Raw genomic sequence first — 20,149 nt, 5'->3', positions numbered from 1 at the left:
TCTTGATTCGAAATAACGGACTTCTCATCTGTGAATTCCAGCTAGACTGAATGAAAGTGTCCTTTGGGCAGGGGTCACTTCCCCATTCTTCTGTGTTTCTTTGCCTTCTCCTCCACACTCTACCTCAGCAACCCTCCTCAGCAGAGTGCTTGACAGGGTCAGAAATTCTGGTGAAACACTGACCTGCAGAGGCATGGAATGTGCTAGACGCTGTCAATGAGAATTACATGAAGCAGACGTGGGGGGCTCTGTTTTTAATTCGACCAAGGATTACTTTGGTAAATGATTCACTTTTTCCTAAGCCTCAGTTTTAGAATGTATGCAAAAGCACTCTGTTCCCTATAAAGTATACAGGTGTTCACCACTATTATCATCATCCACCTTAGAAGATGAGCAAACTCCTTTCCATCTTGAAAATGGCTGTGAGGCTTTCACCAGCACCATTTTCTAATTGACATTTATGGGAAAAAACGTGGAGGGTCATAAACTGCTCATTTGTGCTCGAAGAGGTTAATCACTCAGACGGCAGCTTAGCTGATGGTGTCAATAACAAGTGATATCAGCCTAAGATGTTTCCTTATCCCATGTCCTAGAGCTTTCCTCACCAGCTGACCCCCGAGCCCAGTGGGGTCTGCCACAGCCTGGTCTTTGGGGGAGGGACCTGCCTGGTGCTTCAGCACACCTGGCTGACCGCCTCCACACCAACAACTCTGTCGCCATCCCCCCCACTCGCTGGCACTCAGAGGATGTCCAAGGGGGAGAAACATGCTCTTAGCCACTGGCCCCAGGTGCTCCTAGGCCAGTGTGGCAAAGCTTTCTTCGCAGCAGGTGTTACACTCTATTTCTGTAGAGGCCAGCAGCGATTGTCTTTTTTGTTTAGGGGGTTGTCAAGTGTGAGCCTGGGGATTCAGCTGAGGACTGGTGGCAGGTCCCAAATAAGGACAAATACGAACATGAAGCAATTTCCTTTAGGAAGAAAAAAGAGGCCAATTAGGCTCACAAAGGGGGTTGGCCTATGCCTTTTCTAGCAACTGCTGGAAGAAGGATGTAAGTCTTGCTGTGTTCAGTGGGCAGCTTCTTGATTTCTGCTCAGTGCAAGCCAACTAAATGCATCAGTCTGGGAAAGCAGCAGCAGAGAGCATTGAGAGCCAAGTACAGAAAGTCACAGGCTCCCTCTGAAATCTCTAGCAGATTTCACAAACCCTAGGAGGCAGAATGACACTCCCCAAGTTCCAGTCATGTTAATAGTCCAGAAAGAACTCTCTGAAACTGCTCCAGAGGCCAGTGGCTCAGAACATATTGGAAGGGTAACCTGTGGGTAGCAATGCATTTGTCTTCAGCAGAGCCAGGCTGGCCAAGTTGGTGAGCACTCAAGGAGAACTCCAACAGGGCCAACAGAGAGCTCGGCTTTCCCCTCTCCTGAACCCCACAGTGGCACTGGCCTCCCAGCTTTCCTTCTGGCTGGGCAGCTAAGTGCCCCTTTCACCTGGCCCTAGTTCTACAGGACAGCTTCTCTGCCTCAGTACCTGGAGGTCTTTGTCATGGCCTTGCCTCTCCAGGATCAGCACCCGGTCCTGTAGCTCCTCCACAGTCCCCTGGAGCAGGTCGTTTTCCTCTAAGGTGGCACTGAGACGATGCTCTAGCTCCCGTTTCCGATCCGACAGCATTTTGATCTGAAAGGGTGGAGAGTCACAGGGTGGTGTGCAGTTACACCCAGGCTGATGAGTAGGAAGGGAGGAACTGACCCCAAACATGAAGGCCTATGTCTCTCCAAGTGCTCTGCCCAGGGGCCTGGTGCCCCCATCTTTGAGAGAACAGCTGTGAACTCCCAAGATGAAGAGAAAACCCCTCCCTTCTAGAAACGTGTCTGGGAAGGGGTGGGAGATGAACTTTGGGGAAGCTGGAATGTGGGATGCCAGGAAGAGGAAGGGAAGGGTCAGTGTTCTGGAAATTCCACAGATAAGACAGAGAAGGGCTCCACCTTGCCTGCCCATGACTTTACCTCAACCCCACAATTTCTGGGGGAGTGGAGCCTAACCCATGGTTCCATTCTTCCTTCTCAAGTCATAAGCACAAGAAAATGCCCGAGACAGCCCAGTGAGCTGCTGTATTCTCATACTTCACAGCTCTCTTCTGTACTTCCCCCCACAGCTAACAGACCTGGCTCTAGAGGTCGCAGCTCAGACCTGGTGCCCCGAATTAATGGGGGAGTTGGTGGGGTACAGAAGGCAAAGCAGTGCCTGCATCAGTCTGTGTCCTGGGAAGGAGCAGGACACGACACAAAATGAGTAACTGATTTTACTCAAAGTGTCGTTGTGCCCGAGCAAGTAAATTGTGACTAGAAGCAATTTCGCTCCTCTTATTAAACAGACTGGTATGCTTGTACACTGTGTCTCCAGCCAGCCTCAAGAGATATAAATCTGCTTTCAGGAAGGTCTGTCTAGTCTCTTCAATGTCAGTAAGAAAATAAAGGATAAGAGGAAAGAGATGCCAAGTCTTCTGGCCTCAAGGTGTGTAGGCTCAGTAGGTGTGCTGGGGCTCCACAAGGCCGGCAATGCTTCACCCCGAGAAACTGCCCGGGCTAACGGGCTACAGAAGCCTTCCCAAGTTGTGCAGGGCCTCCTGGCTCCTCCTATTTATCAGGTCCCTGCTGGATTGATCTCTCAACCAGCTTCTTGCTCCCAACATGATTAAGATGTTCTCTGTGCTCTCCAGTTTGGCCTGGAGAACAATCTATTAAGAGAACCAACCTCCTACCCTTTCCTGGGGAGATTTGAAAATGAATGTCTGATGCGTCTGAGGTTCTCTGAAATCCACCTTTCCTTCTGCTTTTTGTCTATTCTCTGTCTCCACACTAGGATTCTGTTCGTAGGGTACAGATCTTCCCTGGCCACCAATCAATCAGATAAGATGCTGTCCTGGGGAAATGAAGTATGTGGCCTTTGTCCAGAGAGATCAGGTATCTAGCCAAACAAAGACATACTGTCTCTCAAGTGTGCACCTGGGTAAGGGACCAAAAGGAACAGGTCCTTTTTGTGAATGGGGCCACTATTCCCCACACTGAAGCACATTACCCACATGAAGGGAATTCTTACTCTAGGTGATTTTCATTTAAATACCCTCCAACCTTTACATTTTCCTTCCATGGATAATCTTTGTTTCTCAAGTTCCAGTCAGTGAAATAATGAGGTAATACAGTTGTGATATACAATCCTGGCCCCTTAAAAAAAAAAAAACAACTTTAGAAGTTCAGAGCTACATGAAGTAATGTACTTGGACAATTTCATAGGCTGCCTTCTTAAAGTAGCAGTGGTACTGCATGAAGGCATCGATATTAGATGACAACTCCCTCACCCCACCCTATGCACTGAACTTGTGACCAAATCTGCCAGTTAACGTTCCTGGGAATGACCCTGAGTCACAAGGGTCTTGAAATAGTGAGTAGAGGCGAGAGGAAAACAGGCAACTCGAAGGAGTCAGAGCTTGGCAAAGGCGGTGGGACAGAAAGTCATGCACACAAGTGGTCACACACAGGCATGCCGAACCCCGCCGGAACAAGCTACTTACTTCAAGAACCTGCTGCTCAATACCAGTAGTATTTCCAAGGGGAGGGAGAAAGGAAGGGAATGATAGGCAGGAGAAAAGAGAAGATATTGACAGACTTTAGGAAAAACATCTTCAGGTCATTTCCAAAGCAGGGGAGCAGCCACCTGGGCTTCTCTGGGCCTGACCACACCGACGGATTCCTTAACCACAGCGGGGGTGCACATTCATCTGGCCCTAGACCCTTAGACTGTCCCCTCAAGTGTACCTTAGCCAAAGGGTTGCTGTCCAGACAACTGGCTTAGGGCCCCTCAAGATCAGACTAGGTGGATGCCGCCCTGGGGAAGAGCCCCTGTTTGGGCTGCTGATACGACTTCCCTCTTCTCCCCTCCCACAACCGGGTTCTCACAGAGTTGTCCTCTAAGTGCTACTTTTTCTTTCCCTCTGGCCCACTCAGGGCCATAGACCCTGACTGCCATGCTCTGGCCTCTCATACACTTTTAACAACATTACTTGATTCTAAGTACCACACGAGGTGCTTTCCATGTATTAACTCATCAAACACAACAGTCCTATGAAGTAGCTACTTTATGACTCTCATAGGTGAGAATTACAATAGGTCCCGATAAGGTGGACTGAACTGGACCTACATGGAATAGAGAAAGGGAAAATCCTCTTCCCCATCTTCTATTTAGGATTGGCAAGGACGTTTGTGGACGGATTAATATGTTCAGTAAAAGCGGGTCATTTGTGATTTCAACACACTCAGCAGTGACTCTGAGCAACCTTATTCTTCCAGACAACAGGCAACCCAGTGCAACATGAATCAAGTGTTCCCCATTTAGTTTCTTACAGATACATCTCTAGAGACTTTTAAATATTTTTAGAGACTGTAGACAAAACAAAGTTTTATTTCCCAGTTCAGGGGCTCCTTATCCACCAGATCCAGTACAGCGCCCCTAACGAGAAAAGCACTTCCATCTCCAAGCAGTGCCACACAGGCGGACTCACCTCAGCCTGAAGGCTTTCAAGCCTGATGATGTGCTGGTTAGTCGAGGAGTTTTTCTCCCGAAAGTCTTCTCTGAGGGCATGGACTTGCATGGAGAGCTGTCTCTCAACTTCTGAGGCCTGCAAGCAGAAGAGACCTTCAGGGTGGATTCGGAGGCTGTGCAAAGGAAATCTGTTAAGACCTCAGCCTTTCCTTTCCCAAGCATCTCTTTACAACTTCCTACTCTAGAAGGAGTATAGGATGAAATGCGGGTCCGTGTAGTCCCTAGTACCCGAACAAGACAAACATCCATCTCTACTTCCACTACGGGGGGAGTTTATCTTGGTAAAGACCACTTTGCCTGTCAGGGGAAACAGGCCTAAGAAACAGCAAGGTCTCAAATGTTAAGTACCATCATTATCACTCTGTACACAACAGAAGTTCAGCAAACATCTACTAAATAGAGAAAAAGTCTCTGTTTTATGTGAAAGAATAAGGCAGATAGATATACCTACTACCTTAGAAATTCCTTTATTTCTCTCATCCATTTCCTCAGTAAGGCCCAAGTGAATCACCTCTGTCTACATTTCTCATTTCCATTCAACATAGGCACTATTTGAAGTTCCCTGTAACATGTTAAGATTTTTTTTTTTTTTTTAAGATTTTATGTTTAAGTAATCTCTACACCCAATGTGGTGCTCGAACTCACAACCCTGACATCAAGAGTTGCATTTTCCACCAACTGAGCCAGCCAAGCACCCCAATGTCTGTTAAGATTTTTGCCATTCTTTCCTCAAGGACATCTTTGGCAACTTTTTTTTTTTAAGTTTATTTATTTTGAGAGCGAGCGAGCACAAGTGGGGGAGGAGCAGAGGGGGGAGGAGGGGAGAGAGAGGGAGCAGAGAGAGGGGGGAGACAGAGACAGAGAGAGAAGGAGAGACAGAGAGAGGGAGGGAGGGAGGGACGGACAGAGGGAAGGAAGGAGGAAGGGAGGGGAGACAGAGACAGAGAGAAAATATGAATCCCAAGCAGGCTCCAAGCTGCAAGCACAGAGCTCCACATGGGGCTTGAACTCACAAACCGTGAGATCATGACCTGAGCCAAAATCAAGAGTCAGACACTTAACCAACTGAGTCACCCAGGCATCCCTATCTTTTGCAACTTTTAATTCTCCAGGGGAGTGCTGGCTGAGATGTTTATTTCCAACCCTAATCCACTTATTTTCTAATGCTCAAACACAGAACACCAATGACATTTAGTATGTCAGCACCTTCTCTTGAACATGCAGGAGAGTGTTTTGAAAGAATGCTCCCTTGATAAGACTTGAACTCTGGTCTTTTTCCTGGGAGTCCAGCCTAGCTCCCAGTGAGGGGAGCCCTGAACACTGCCTGGTAGAGAGAAGAGCCATGGGACAGGTTAAATAACTGCCTCAGTGCTTTTCTGAGGCCAGATGGGGTCAGTAGGCTTCATGAGTTCTTGGGAGTGATCACCATGTGTTGAAATGGTTAGGAAAGGCTTCTGGAGGAAGTGGGATGGTAATGATGTTGACTTCGTAGGCTAGCTTTTCAGTGAGGCTCTCATATTAATAGATACATGTTCAATAGTTATTTTCATCTTCAAGGGCTGTATAAGCAATTGTCCATCTTAGTTTTGGTCCCATAGATTCAACTCTTGCTCCCTTAGACTAGAGAGCCATATAAGGATCTCAGCCTATAGTTCTAATTTTTAAACAACAATTACAAAACACACAAACTAAAAGCAAACCATCTCGTTTTACTTATTCTAAATTTAATTTTGGACACCACCAGCTTGTTGTAGTTTCTTAATCACTCAGAAACACAATGTTAGACATCCTTGCTTAAAAATAACATTAGTAGGGGGCACCTGGGTGGCTTAGTTGGTTGAGGGTCCGACTTCGGCTAAGGTCATGATCTCGCAGTTTGTGAGTTTAAGCCCCGTGTCAGGCTCTGTGCTGACAGCTCACAGCCTGGAGCCCACTTCGGATTCTGTGTCTCCCTCTCTCTCTGCCCTTCCCCTGCTAACACTCTCTTTCAATAATAAATAAATGTTAAAAATTTTTTTAACAAAAAATAACATTAGTAATATGTACTGAGTAATTATGATGTGCCAAGAACTGTGCTAAATGCTTTCAATGCATTATCTCAATTGTCACAGCCAAAGGAGTGGTTATCCAGCTCAATTTACTAACGAGGGAACAGACTCAGGGAAATGAAAGAACTTGCCAAACTCTCAGTAAGTGAGAGATCAGAATGGTAAATGTGGGGCTGTCTTGTCCCCAAGTGTGCTTGGATGCAAGCACACCCTGTCTTGCTGCACTTCACTTCATTACAGACACTGTGTTCTTCACAAATGGGAGGTTTGTGGCAACCTGCATTGAGCAAGTCTACCAGTGCCATTCTGCCAACAACATTTGCTCACTTCCTGTCTCACGTGTGAGAATTTTGGTAATTCTCTTGACGTATTTCAAACTTTTTCAGTATTACTGTATTTGCTATGGCGATCTATGATCAGTGATCCTGGATGGTACTATGGTAACTGTTTTGAGGTGCCATGAAATGTGCCCATTTGAGAGGACAAACTTAATAAATGTCGAGTGTGTTCTGACTGCCCCACCGATTGGCTGTTCCCCCATCTCTCTCCCTCTCCCCGGGCTTCCCTATTCCCGGAGATACAACTATATTGACATTAAGTCAGTTAATAACCTTACAGTGGCCTTTAAGTGCTCAAGTAAAAGGAAGAGCTGCACATCTCTCACTTTAAATCAAAAGCTAGAAATGATTAAGCGTAGTCAGGAAGGCACATCAAAAGCTGAACAAGGCCAAAAGCTAGGCCTCTTGCACCAACCATCAGCCAAGGGGTGGATTCGGAGGAAGAGATCTTGAAGGAAATGACAAGTGCTACTCCAGTGAACACACGAATGATAAGGAAAGAAACGGCCTTATTGCCGATCTGGAGAAAGTTTCAGCGGTCTGGATGGCAGAACAAACCTGGCACAACACTCCCTTAAGCCAAAGCTGATCCAGAGCAAGGCCCGAACTGTCTTCAGTTCCGTGAAGGCTGAGAGAGGTGAGGAAGCCGCAGAAGAAACGTGTGGCACTAGCAGAGGTTGGTTCACGGGGCTTAAGGAAAGAAGCCATCTCCATAACACAGAAGTGCAGGGTGAAGCGGCAGGTGTTCGTGTAGAAGCTGCAGCAAGTTATCCAGAAGATCTAGCTCAGATCATTCATGAAGGTGGCTACACTAAACCGCAGATGTTCAGTCCAGGTGGAAGCGCCGGTCGGGGGAAGATGCCGTGTAGGGCTTTGGTAGCCAGAGAGGAGAAGTCAACGCCTGACCTCAAAGCTTCAAGGGACAGGCTGACTCCCTTGTTAGGGGCTAGCGCAGCTGGTGTCTTTGAGTGGAAGCCACTGCTCGTTTACTGTTCTGAAAATCCGAGGGTCCCTAAGAGTTATGCTGAGCCTACTCTGCCCGTGCTCTGCAGATGGAACAACAAAGCCTGGATGACAGCACATCTGTTTACAACATGGTTTGTTGAATATCTTAAGCCGGCTGTGGAGACCCACTGCTCAGAAAACAAAGATTCCTTTCAAAACATTAGTGCTCACTGGCAGTGCACCTGGTCACCCAAGAGCTCTGATGGCGTGGAGATGTACGACGAGATTAATGCTGTTTTCATGACGTCCACTCTGCAGCCCGTGGACCAAGGAGTCATTTCCACATTCAGGTCTTATTATTGAAGAAATACATCTGGCTAGACGAGCTGCCGTAGACAGTGAGTCCTCTGACGGATCTGGGCCAAGTCAACTGGAAACCTTCACCATTCTAGAGAACACTGAGAACATTCCTGATTCACGGGAGAGAGAGGTCAAGATAGTGACGTTAACAGGAGCGTGGGAAAAGTGGATTCCAACCTTCATGGAGGAGAGGGGAGGGTTCTAGACTTGAGTGGGGGAAGGAGCTGCAGATGGGGTGGAGACAGCGGGTGAGCTGGGATTGGAAGTGGAGCCTGAAGATGGGACTGAATTGCTAGAAACTCGTGGTAAATGTGAACAGAGGAGGAGTTGCTTCTCATGGAAAGAGAGCGGCTCCTGGAGATGGAATCTGTTCCCGGTGAAGATGCCGTGAAGACTGCTGACATGACAACGAAGCACTCAGAATGTTCTGTACACCTAAGTGAGAAAGCAGCGGTGGGGTTTGGGAGCACGGACTCCAATTCTGAAAGAGGTTCCACTGTGGCTAAAATGCTATCAAGCAGCATCACCTGCTGCAGAGGAACTGCTCATGAAAGGGAGAGTCAATTGATATGGCACACGATGTGTTGTCTTATTTTAAGAAACTGCCACAGCCATGCCAACCTTCAGCGACCCCCACCCCGATCAGTCAGCAGCCACCACCATCGAGGCAAGACCCTCCCCCAGCAAAGATGACCTGCCGGAAGCTCAGATGATGGTTCATGTGGTTTTTTTTTTTTTTTTTTTTTTTTTGCAATAAAGCACTTTTAAACTGAGATATGTAAGGTTGTTTTAGACATAATGCGATTGTACACTTAATAGAGTACAGTGTAGTGTAAACAGAACTTTTATGTGTACTGGGAAGCCAAAAAATTCATTTGGCTGGCTTTATTGTGGTATTTGCTTTCTTGTCATGGCCTGGAACCGAACCAGCAGTATCTCTGAGGTGTGCCTGTACTGTTTTTTTTGTATCTTGAAATAGTTTTTCCTATTTTTATGTCCCAGTATTAAACCCAAACCTTTATGAGTCCAAGTTAGCAAGACTTCTTTCTTTCTTTCTTTCTTTCTTTCTTTCTTTCTTTCTTTCTTTCTTTCTTTCTCTTCTTTTTTCTTTCCTTCTTCTTTAATGCTACGATATTTTACTTTAACACCCTCTAAATTTCTTCTAATAGAATTTAGGGCTCATAAGGAAAACTCTGTCTAATAAACCCTGCAGTTTGAATGCCTGTACTGAATTCAGTTGACTATCAAGGTTTCAAATATGTTTAGATTTGCAAAACGCACTGGGTAATTCAGACAACTTACCTTATTCTGAGTATCACCAGCTTGATATGAATCATGTGACAACCACGCCACAGAGATTGCACTGAAGGCTATAAATCTAGCCCAAGCTTGTATTAGAAACGCTCCTGAGACTAGTCTCCTCTCAAAGTGATCTTCCTAGCAATAAAAATGATCTCTTTCTATCAGGTAGCCTGACTGCATCCAGAGTCTCAGCTCCTGACCACTAAGCTATAATGTGTCTTCTTTAAATGTCTGACTCCTCAGATGTGCCCAGGGATGTACTGTTCACAAAAGCTTTTAACCTACATCTCTCATTTGACTCTCTGAAAGCCCTAAGAAGCAGGAATCACTGGCCTTGTTTTGCAGACACGGAGCTGGAGGCCGAGACAAAGTGGCACTGCCCTGGTCTTCGGCTTCCCAGTCCTCTGCTCTTCCACGACATACAGCCGCCTCTAGCCAGGTAGCCAGTCGTGCCTGTTACGGTGATGGAAAGAATGCATCACTCAAATCTCCTACCTACTACTACTACTACTATCTAGTGACAAATCTACCACCATTTGCAAGGAGCTAATGCACCTCTCAAAGTAAATTATTCTCTTTTTCTTCAAAGACAGACTCTGGCTCAGATCTTTAGACCTAACAGAATGAGTATTAGCTATTTCTGCATATAAATTAAATAATAATCTCTTAAGTTTGTACATAACTCATGTTCTAGATGCTTTCTTTTTTTTTTTAAGTTTATTTACTTATTTTGAGAGAGAGGGAGGGAGGGGGAGTGACTGTGAACACTTATAAGGGACAGAGAGAGAGGGAGAGAGACAGAATACCAACCAGGCTTCACACTGTCAGTGCACAGCCTGATGTGGGGCTCGAACCCATGAGTCGTGAGATCATGATCTGAGCCGAAACCAAGATTTAGAGACTTAACTGACTGAGCCACCCAGGCACCCCTAGATCCTTTCTGATCAAAGTATGAGGAAGTCTGCAAAGTCTGTCTTAGCTCCATAATGAATTTCAGACCGTCTTTGGAATTCCTCACGTTAGCAGAGTTAGCCAGGATGACAGGGATCTCTCTGAAGGTACCTGCTCTGCTCCTGAGAGGATGGATGGTATAATGGAAAGAAAAAAAGTTGAGCCAAATGATCATGGTTAGAGTTCTTGTCCTACCACATATATGTATGCAAGTTACAGGAGTCATTTAATCGGAGTCTTATTTTCTCAAATTACAGGCCTATTCTTCTTTTACAAAATACCACAAAAAGGGCAGGGCTAATGGAATGCCCCTTCCCCCCCCCTTTTTTTTTTTTAAGTTTATTTATTTATATTGTGTGAGAGAGAGAGACAGAGAGAGAACACGAACAAGTGGGGGAGCGGCAGAGGAGAGAGAGAATCCCAATCAGGCTCTGTGCTGTCAGCGTGGAGCCCAAAGTAGGGCTCGAACCCATGAACTTTAACCAACTGAGCCACCCAGGTGCCCCCCCCCTCCCTATTTCTAACTCAGGACTTTATGAGATTGAACTAAATCACTGAAGTTCAGGGAAATAACGAAAGGAAAGAAATATTACATGGCTACAAATTCAGGACAGTAGTGGGAAACAGTAAAATATTCAAGGATCAGTGTTTTTTGTTTATTTGTCTTTAAAATGAGGTACTACTAAGAACACAATGTGTATGTTATAGGGCACTATCATGTGCACAGTCCATGGGGACCCACAGTTCTGGGGTTTGCACTGTGAACAGCCTGTTAACTGACTTGGCCAGCATCACAGAGATGGTGGATCAAGCTAAAAAAATACGGAGAAACAAATATTTGGCAGCCACGTCTTTCAGTTCTGCTCTCCTGGTGGCCCTTCAAAGCTATTCAATAGCCAGTAAATATTCAGGAGCCATACCCTTCTTGGAGATACAAATTTTCCTACTTTTTAAAAAATTTTGTTAACATTTATTTATTTTTGAGAGACAGAGTGAGACAGAGCAAGAGTAGGGGAGGGGCAGAGAGAGAGAAAGAGAAAGAGAGAGAGAGACAGACAGAATCCAAAGCAGGCTCCAGGCTCTGAGCTGTCAGCACAGAGCCCGACACAGGGCTCGAACTCACAGACCGCGAGATCATGACCTGAGCCGAATTTGGGCACTTAACTGACTGAGTCACCCAGGCACCCCCAAATTCTCCTATTTCTAGTTTTGGGGCAGCAGTCCTGGCCTCAGGACATTTTTTGGTAGTGGTGGTGGTGGAGTAACATTAGGGCAATTCAGTCTTATAGTAGAAAATGGCAGGGACTTAACACAGTTGACTTTCAAAATGATGAGTTTTGGCTACTGTGCCTAATTAAGCAGCCAGTAACAGCTGTGGCAAAACTGTGGCAAAGTATGATATCTGTAATCATAGGTGAATGTAAGAAAAATGGTATGATTTTAGTTCAGGTATTTGTTCTTTGGTTTTTGAAATAAAATTTTTTTTCCATGGTAAGAGTAACAAATGTTCAGAATAAAAATAATTAAAGAAGATTTGATTGACAGCCAAAGGACTGAAATGAGTTACAGTCCCCAGTTACTCCTAGTCATCAGTGTCCCTCCCCAGTGACATCTTTACTATCATCCACATTACAGAGGTTTCAAGGGAGTCCTTCTAGAAATTTCTATTCATATCTAAAATATTACAAAAAGTTATGCCTTTAACAATACATATATCTTAACATCTTTCCATAGCAATATGTAGATCTACTGTATTCTTTTTAACAATTATCTGTATTTAGGGGCACCGGGGTGGCTCAGTTGGTTAAGCATCCAACTCTTGGTTTTGGCTCAGGTCATGATCTCTTGTTTCATGAGATCAAGCCCAGTGTTTGGTTCTCTGCGGACAGTATGGAGCCTGCTTGGAATTCTCTCTCCGCCCCCCTCACTGCTCCTCCCCTGCTTGTGCTCTCTCTCTCTCTTTCTCTCTCAAAATAAATAAACATGAAAAAAACTATCTTTGGTTATGTGAATATAACATAATTTATTTAATCCCTACTTATGAGCATTTAGAGTATTCCAATTCTTTGCTATTATAAACATTGTTGCAAAAACATCCTTGCTTATCCATCTTTGTGCTTGTGGGAGAATATCCTCTAAGTGAATAAATTCCTAAAAGTGGAATTGCTAGGTAAAAGAATACACATATTCACTTTGATAGGTATTGCCAAACTATCCCCTAAAAATACTGCACCAGTTTATATCCCCATCAACAGTACAAATATGCCTGCTTCTCAATACTTGCCACCACTGGGTATTATGAAACATTTTCATCTTTAGATACTTAATTCTAATATTCTTATCTCAAAACATTAAATCTTTTTTACTTTCATTGCATACAGATTGGATGATACAGAAAACCAGACGTTTGAGAAATAACTCTAGTTCTATTAGAGTGCTGAAAAGCACAGAGTGCTTGGGTTATTATTAATTAATCCTCAAGTTGGCAAAACAAATTGACACTGTGTATTACTTCTCCCTAATAGCCTAATTTGGTCAGAGTACCATCTAGGACACATTACTTTCTCTCCACTGAGCAGAGCTATTCCATGATTACTCTTCTTATTGGCATGAGGAATAACATAGGGACATTTCCCCAAACTAGAACATTTAGATTAAATTTGTTTAAACTGGCCAAAGCAGAACTATTAACTATATACTTTCTTGTTAAATGGAAAAGAAATTGCATTAATAACACAGAAGCAACTGTTTAACTGTTAAAAGGAAAAAAAATAAACCAGTCAGCTTAGAAATTATAGTAGGAAAGATCTACTATTTTAATACTCTGCCTGATTTATTGAGTTTTACTTAAAGAGAGAAATTTTCAATCCTTTTTCCGCCAGGGCATGATAATGGCCATCTGCTTGAAACACCTTGGGGGTAGCAATGAGAATGATAGCGCCTATGGCAGCATTTCACATATCAAGCATCTACTGTGCTTTACCATCCTGTTCTGAGCCTTTCACATTTATTATCTCATTTAATCCTTATAACAGGAAGAAGCAGTTACTCTGACTTTCCTCACTGACAGATGAGGATATCAGGGGTAAGACATTTCCCAAGGTAGCAGTAAGTGCTGGAATGGGATTCCTACCCAGGTCTGCAGACTCCTACTAGCCTCAACATATAGCACCCTCTTCCTATCCCCCTTTGCTCCATCTCAGAAATGCTTACTAAGGTTGACAGGGACATTAGAGCAACAAGCTTGAATGTATTCTCATTTAAAACAAGGGGCAAATTATTTAAAACCATTTGTACTTTGCTGTGGTTGAAAACCATTGTTTTAGCACACTATTTTTAAAATAATTAGTTTTTCACTTTAAATGTAACAGAACCTTATTTCTGAATTTTAAAAATATTGTTCGCATTTGGTTTGTTCCCCTAATCTTTCTACATGTGTCTGCGTACAATTAGTTATGATCATACTGTTTGTACTTAGCATTGTATCAAAAACACTTCCGTGTTATTATGATTCTTCTCAAGTATCAACTTAAATGACTGCATGTTCTATCTAGTAGATGTGTTATAATTTTCTTTACCACTCCTTATGGTTAGGCAGCTGGGATTTCCTCATATTTCACAATTAGAATGAATACATGTCACTGGTGTGGTGGGTAAGAAGCACTGAGTAGAAATGGAATAGACAAACTTACTATGTCAGATAGGGAGATGAATATGCTTATTAGCCTTGATTAACTGAAAAATCCAATTAACCAGAGGTCTGTATTTTCTTATTTTCTAGATTTTACTGTTAAAAACATTCATATTCATTAACGGGTGGTGCCATGAGCCTACTGACAACATGTAACATGATAAGACTTTTTTTCTTCCACTCTTGGTTATTTATGATAATAATAGCAATAGCCATCTACTAGATGAATTATAAATAAATGTGAAAAATGTAAAATTGTCTTCTTGTTCTCACTAGGCTTCCATATGCCAATTTCTCCCAAAGCCTTTCAAAAATAAAACTCAGAAGTAAAATTTGTCATGTATTTATATTTCCCTTAACGTATGAAGACAGTAAGACTTTCACTACTACCTTTACAAAGAAAAGCCTTCATTTCTAGTAATGAGGCTTATGTAGCCTGACCCTCATACTGGAAACAATTGAAAATAGTGGGTAAAATAGGAAAGATGCTTCAAAGCATCAGGGCTAACAAAAATAGTGACAGATCTATGCTAATGTTTCACATATGCAAATTATTACAACCAACTAGTGGAAAACGATCAGTAAGAAATAAACCTAACTATGCCACTAATGAATAACATGACTACAAGGAAGGGGGTGGAGAAGAAAGAAACTAACCTAAGTAACTGGAAAATAGTATTTTTTTTAAGTTTATTTATTTTGAGAGAGAGAGAGAGAGAGAGGAAGCACAAGCAGGGGAGGGGCAGGGAGAAAGGGAGACAGAGAATCCCAAGCAGGCTCCACACTATCATTAGCACAGAGCCTGACACAGGACTCGAGCTCACGAATGGTGAGATCATGCCCTGTGCCGAGATCAAAAATCAGAAACAACAAACTGAGCCACCCAGGTGCCCCGGGGAAAACAGTATTTTGACTGTACACTGTAAGGTTTAAGAGAAAAGGCATATACACAGATACTGCACTGTAGTTAATAAATCTGTTTCTTGGGGTGCCAGAGTGGCTCTGTTGGTTTTGCATCTGACTCTTGATTTCAGCTCAGGTCAAGGTCTTATAATTGTGAGATTTAGCCCTACATTGGGCTCTGTTCTGGGCACAGAGCCTGCTTAAGATTCCCTCTCTCCCTCTTTCTTTCTTCCACTTGCTCTTTCTCTCTCAAAAATTTTTTTTGATTCTCACAGAGGTATGGGTCAGTGATTCTGACACTACTGTATGTGTTTAATAGAACTGAACAAATAAGTAAATATATGATGTATAATGAGAACCAGGTTTTTCTTTTGCAGAAAAATAAGGTACAAATAAGGAAAGAAGGATAGAACGAATTCTGTGGTGTTGGACTGGAATCAGAGATATCAGTATGAACTTACTAATATTTTTTACAAATAGATAGAGAAATAATGATGGATGTCTGTTAATGAAAATCATCATTAGGCAAGCAACATAGTGTTAGTGTGTTTCCCTCATTTCCTAGACCTGTCTTCTGGGAGGGCCCTAGAGTAACAACATCCTAGTGCACACTTACTGTTTAGATCTTCATTTCTGAATGCCAGTCTTTAATAAATGAACCAAAGCCCCTTGGAGAGACGGCTGGCTCCAGGATTGGGGCAGGATAAATACAAGATGAGCCTAGAACATCCTGAGATGCCAGAAATAAAGGAAATGCTCAAAAAATGATGGAGGCATATTGAACAGACTTAGATGTTAAGGAGCTCCCCATGGTGAAGGCTAGGACCATCTGATCAATAAAACAATGACAGTGATGGATTATAACGCATAGAATAAGTGAAATACTCATGAGTTCACACTGATAAAATAAATGAATAAATAGACAGAGGGAAAAGGGCAGCATTCCCTTACAGAAGAATTACAATAAATAAATGTAGAGGAAATGACGACAGAAGATCACCATCAGGAGAACATCACAGTAATGAGCACTGCAGGCAAGAACCAGAGGGTGAACGCTGCAGCTATCAAGTACAATCTGATGAGAAACAGAATATTTGCACAGTCTCCAATCATCTCCCCATAAGATTGATTGATTATGGGTAGTAACCTCACAGTGGGGAAGCCAGGCAGACACCACCTTGAACAAGTGATAAAAGTTAGTATCACCAGTAAAAAAACCCATAAAACCCCATGTGCAGGATACACCGAGAAGGACACAACCACACTTCTGTGCTGTCGCTGGAAGAGTGCACAACCTCAGCTGATCATGACAAAACATCAGACGATGCAAATTGAGGGACTTTTTATAAAATAATTCATCAGTACTCTTCATATGTATCAAGTTCAAGAAAAACAAAGACAGACTGAGGAATTGTCAGAGATTGGAGGAGACTCAACAACAACAGCAACAAAGGAACAAAACACCATGACAACTAAATTTTAAGATGGGAGCCTGAACTGGATCCCGGGCCAGAGAAAGAACATTGGTGGGAAAACTGGTAAAATCCCAGTAGGTACGTAGATTAGTGAACATTATTGTCTCAATGTTAATCTGTACTGTACTAGGTACTGTACTATGGTTACATAAGATGTCGACATTAAGGGAAACTAGATGAAGGGTATATGAGAATTTCTATATTGTTTTTCTAACTTCTCTGTTTGTCTAACATTATTTTAAAAAAAAATGCCAGGTTGGTAGTGCCCCTAGACATGTGGCAAAAGAAAATAAATAATCTCTGGAGGATGGTATCTCCATCCAAAGTTCAAATTATCTCCACAAACAATTTTCTAATAAAAACAATCAGATTATAGTAAAAGAAAAACAAAACAAAACATACCCATGAAAACTAGGACTCATGAGCAAGAATCAGCAAGAACAGCAGAAACAGATTCACAAAGACTTCAGATCCTAGAATTATCAGATACAAATTATAAGGCAACTGTGTTATGTTTAGATACATAAAAGATTAAGAACTAAGATGTCTAGGAATAAAAAAATAAGAGTTGAAATTAAAAACCAATGGGTAATATCAAAATTGAAGACTTCTAAGCATTAGAAGACATTATTTAAAAAATAAATCTGTAAGGTCCAGATTGGGAGAAAAGTATTTGCAGCACTTACATCTGACAAAGGACTTCTATCCACAGTATATAAAAACCTCTAACTCAATAATAAAAAGACAATCTAAGTTTTTAAGCAGGCAAAAAATTGAATAGACACGTCACAGAGGAAGACCTATGAATGGCCAATAAACACATGAAAAAGTGCCCAACATCACTGGTCACCAGGGAAATGTAAATTGAAACCACAATGAGACAACTTTACACATTGTTAAGAAGGCTATAATTGAAAAGACTGACAATACAAAATGCCAAAAAAGTGGAACAACTAGAATTCTCGTACACTGTTGGTAGGAGTATAATATGGCAAAACCCACTTTGGAAAAAAAGCCTTGCAATTTCTTATAAATGTCATGAACAGGGTTTAAGAACACACGAGACAAGTGAAGAGCAAATTACTAAATCAGAAGACTAATCTGTACAACTAGTCAGAAGGCATTTATATAGTACACAGACGCAAAGAGATGGAAAATAGAAGAGCTAGGTTAGCATATCCTCCGTAATATAAACTGCAATTCCATAAAGGGTGGAGTGAATGGGAAAGAAGATAATAGCTGATAATCTCCCAACTGATGAATACAATTCAAACCTCAAAAAGCCCAATGAAATGTAAGCAAAATAAAACCTGAGGCATAAGTGGAGTGGTACTGATGTTTGCAAATATTCAAATAAAAGCATTTTGTTTTCCTGGTCTCTCATTTTAGGTTTCAACTAGTTTGAGGTGTATTTTACTAATTATTTTAATCTCTCTCCTGCTAGACCTTGAACGTGTCATTGGCGCTTAACGCATTATTTGGAGAATGAATGGTTTATGTTTTCTTACTAGAAAGTCAGTTCTCCTAGCAAGATATGTTTCATTTTATAACACAGAGCACCCTCTTTAAATTCCACAAAGCATAACTTTACTACCAAGCTAGAGGAAACACAGAAACAAACATCTTAACAATTCCTTCAAGTGAAAAATTTGAATTTTAATAAAATGAAGGTTTATGTTGTTCAAGGCTTTCATTTTATTTTTTTAAATTCTCTTTCTTAGGTAGGCTCCATGCCCAATGTGGGGCTTGAACTCATGATCCTGAGAATCAAGTCTCATGCTCCATTGACTGAGCCAGCCAGGCACCCCAAAGTTTATTCTCTCTATACCCAACATGGGGCTCAACCCATGACCCCAGGATCAAGAGTCACATGCTCTTCTGACTGAGCCAGTCAGGCACCCCCAAGTCTTTCATTTTAATGTTTAATAGGAACCTGTTTTTCTGAACAACATGAAGTTCAATGCCTGTAAAGGCAGACATTTACTCATGTAATACATTTTATGATATTGGGTTCTCATAAGTTTTTGCTGCTACATGTTAATGGCGTGGATATAGACATCTGCTGTACTGCCTCATTAATGAATACTGTCTTCATTCAGATATGTAATGCAGGCAGATGAAACTCACTCCGTACCTAAAATTTACATCCAGGCATAGCTTGAAGATATTGTTAAGTTTGATTCGAGACCACCACAATAAAACAGACATCACAATAAAACGAGTAAAATAAATTTTCTGGTTTTCCAGTACACATAAAAGTTGTGTTTACACAAGGGTGCCTCGGTTGGTTAACCGTCCGACTCTTGATTTTGGCTCAGGTCATGATTCCAGGGTTGTGGGAGCAACCCCACGTCAGGCTCTGTGCTGAGTGGAGCATGCTTAAGAATCTCTCTCTCTCTGTTTCTCTCTTCCTCCCTCCCTCCCTCTCTCTCTCCCTCTGCCCATCTCTCCAGCTCACCCACTGTCGAAAAAAAAAAAAAAGTTCTGTTTACACTACACTGTACTCTATTAAGTGTACAATCGCATTATGTCTAAAACAACCTTACATATCTCAGTTTAAAAGTGCTTTATTGCAAAAAAAAAAAAAAAAAAAAACAAAACACATGAACCATCATCTGAGCTTCCAGCAGGTCATCTTTGCTGGGGGAGGGTCTTGCCTCGATGGTGGTGGCTGCTGACTGATCGGGGTGGGGGTCGCTGAAGGTTGGCATGGCTGTGGCAGTTTCTTAAAATAAGACAACACATCGTGTGCCATATCAATTGACTCTCCCTTTCATGAGCAGTTCCTCTGCAGCAGGTGATGCTGCTTGATAGCATTTTAGCCACAGTGGAACCTCTTTCAGAATTGGAGTCCGTGCTCCCAAACCCCACCGCTGCTTTCTCACTTAAGTGTACAGAACATTCTGAGTGCTTCGTTGTCACGTCAGCAGTCTTCACGGCATCTTCACCGGGAACAGATTCCATCTCCAGGAACCGCTCTCTTTCCATGAGAAGCAACTCCTCCTCTGTTCACATTTACCACGAGTTTCTAGCAATTCAGTCCCATCTTCAGGCTCCACTTCCAATCCCAGCTCACCCGCTGTCTCCACCCCATCTGCAGCTCCTTCCCCCACTCAAGTCTAGAACCCTCCCCTCTCCTCCATGAAGGTTGGAATCCACTTTTCCCACGCTCCTGTTAACGTCACTATCTTGACCTCTCCCGTGAATCAGGAATGTTCTCAGTGTTCTCTAGAATGGTGAAGGTTTCCAGTTGACTTGGCCCAGATCCGTCAGAGGACTCACTGTCTACGGCAGCTCGTCTAGCCAGATGTATTTCTTCAATAATAAGACCTGAATGTGGAAATGACTCCTTGGTCCACGGGCTGCAGAGTGGACGTCATGAAAACAGCATTAATCTCGTCGTACATCTCCACGCCATCAGAGCTCTTGGGTGACCAGGTGCACTGCCAGTGAGCACTAATGTTTTGAAAGGAATCTTTGTTTTCTGAGCAGTGGGTCTCCACAGCCGGCTTAAGATATTCAACAAACCATGTTGTAAACA

At 42.8% G+C, this 20,149-nt stretch overlaps 1 protein-coding gene across 5 annotated transcripts in view; it reads right to left on the bottom strand.

Moving 5' to 3' along the window:
• The window catches only part of BICDL1 (BICD family like cargo adaptor 1), a 104,642-nt gene that overhangs the window by 21,345 nt on the left and 63,148 nt on the right, over positions 1 to 20,149 (bottom strand). For 3 of the 5 annotated variants that reach the window (XR_008422143.1, XM_053902096.1, XM_053902097.1), the window contains exons 3-4: positions 4,543 to 4,671; positions 1,527 to 1,673 (exon numbers count right to left, since the gene is read on the bottom strand). Coding sequence is in view for 4 of the 5 variants with exons in the window: in XM_053902096.1 (XP_053758071.1) it covers positions 1,527 to 1,673; positions 4,543 to 4,671 (276 nt within the window). In the remaining variant the exon portion in view is untranslated. The remainder of the gene's footprint in view (positions 1 to 1,526; positions 1,674 to 4,542; positions 4,672 to 20,149) is intronic. The other 2 variants (XM_019467293.2, XM_019467295.2) reach the window with 1 other exon arrangement.

The sequence above is a fragment of the Panthera pardus genome, unplaced genomic scaffold (assembly GCF_024362965.1).
Source record: "Panthera pardus isolate Hobbes unplaced genomic scaffold, ASM2436296v1 HiC_scaffold_15, whole genome shotgun sequence".
NCBI classification, from domain to species: Eukaryota; Metazoa; Chordata; class Mammalia; order Carnivora; family Felidae; genus Panthera; species Panthera pardus.
The sequence above is the reverse complement of the archived record's forward strand: the minus strand, read 5'-3'. Positions and strand labels throughout refer to the sequence as shown.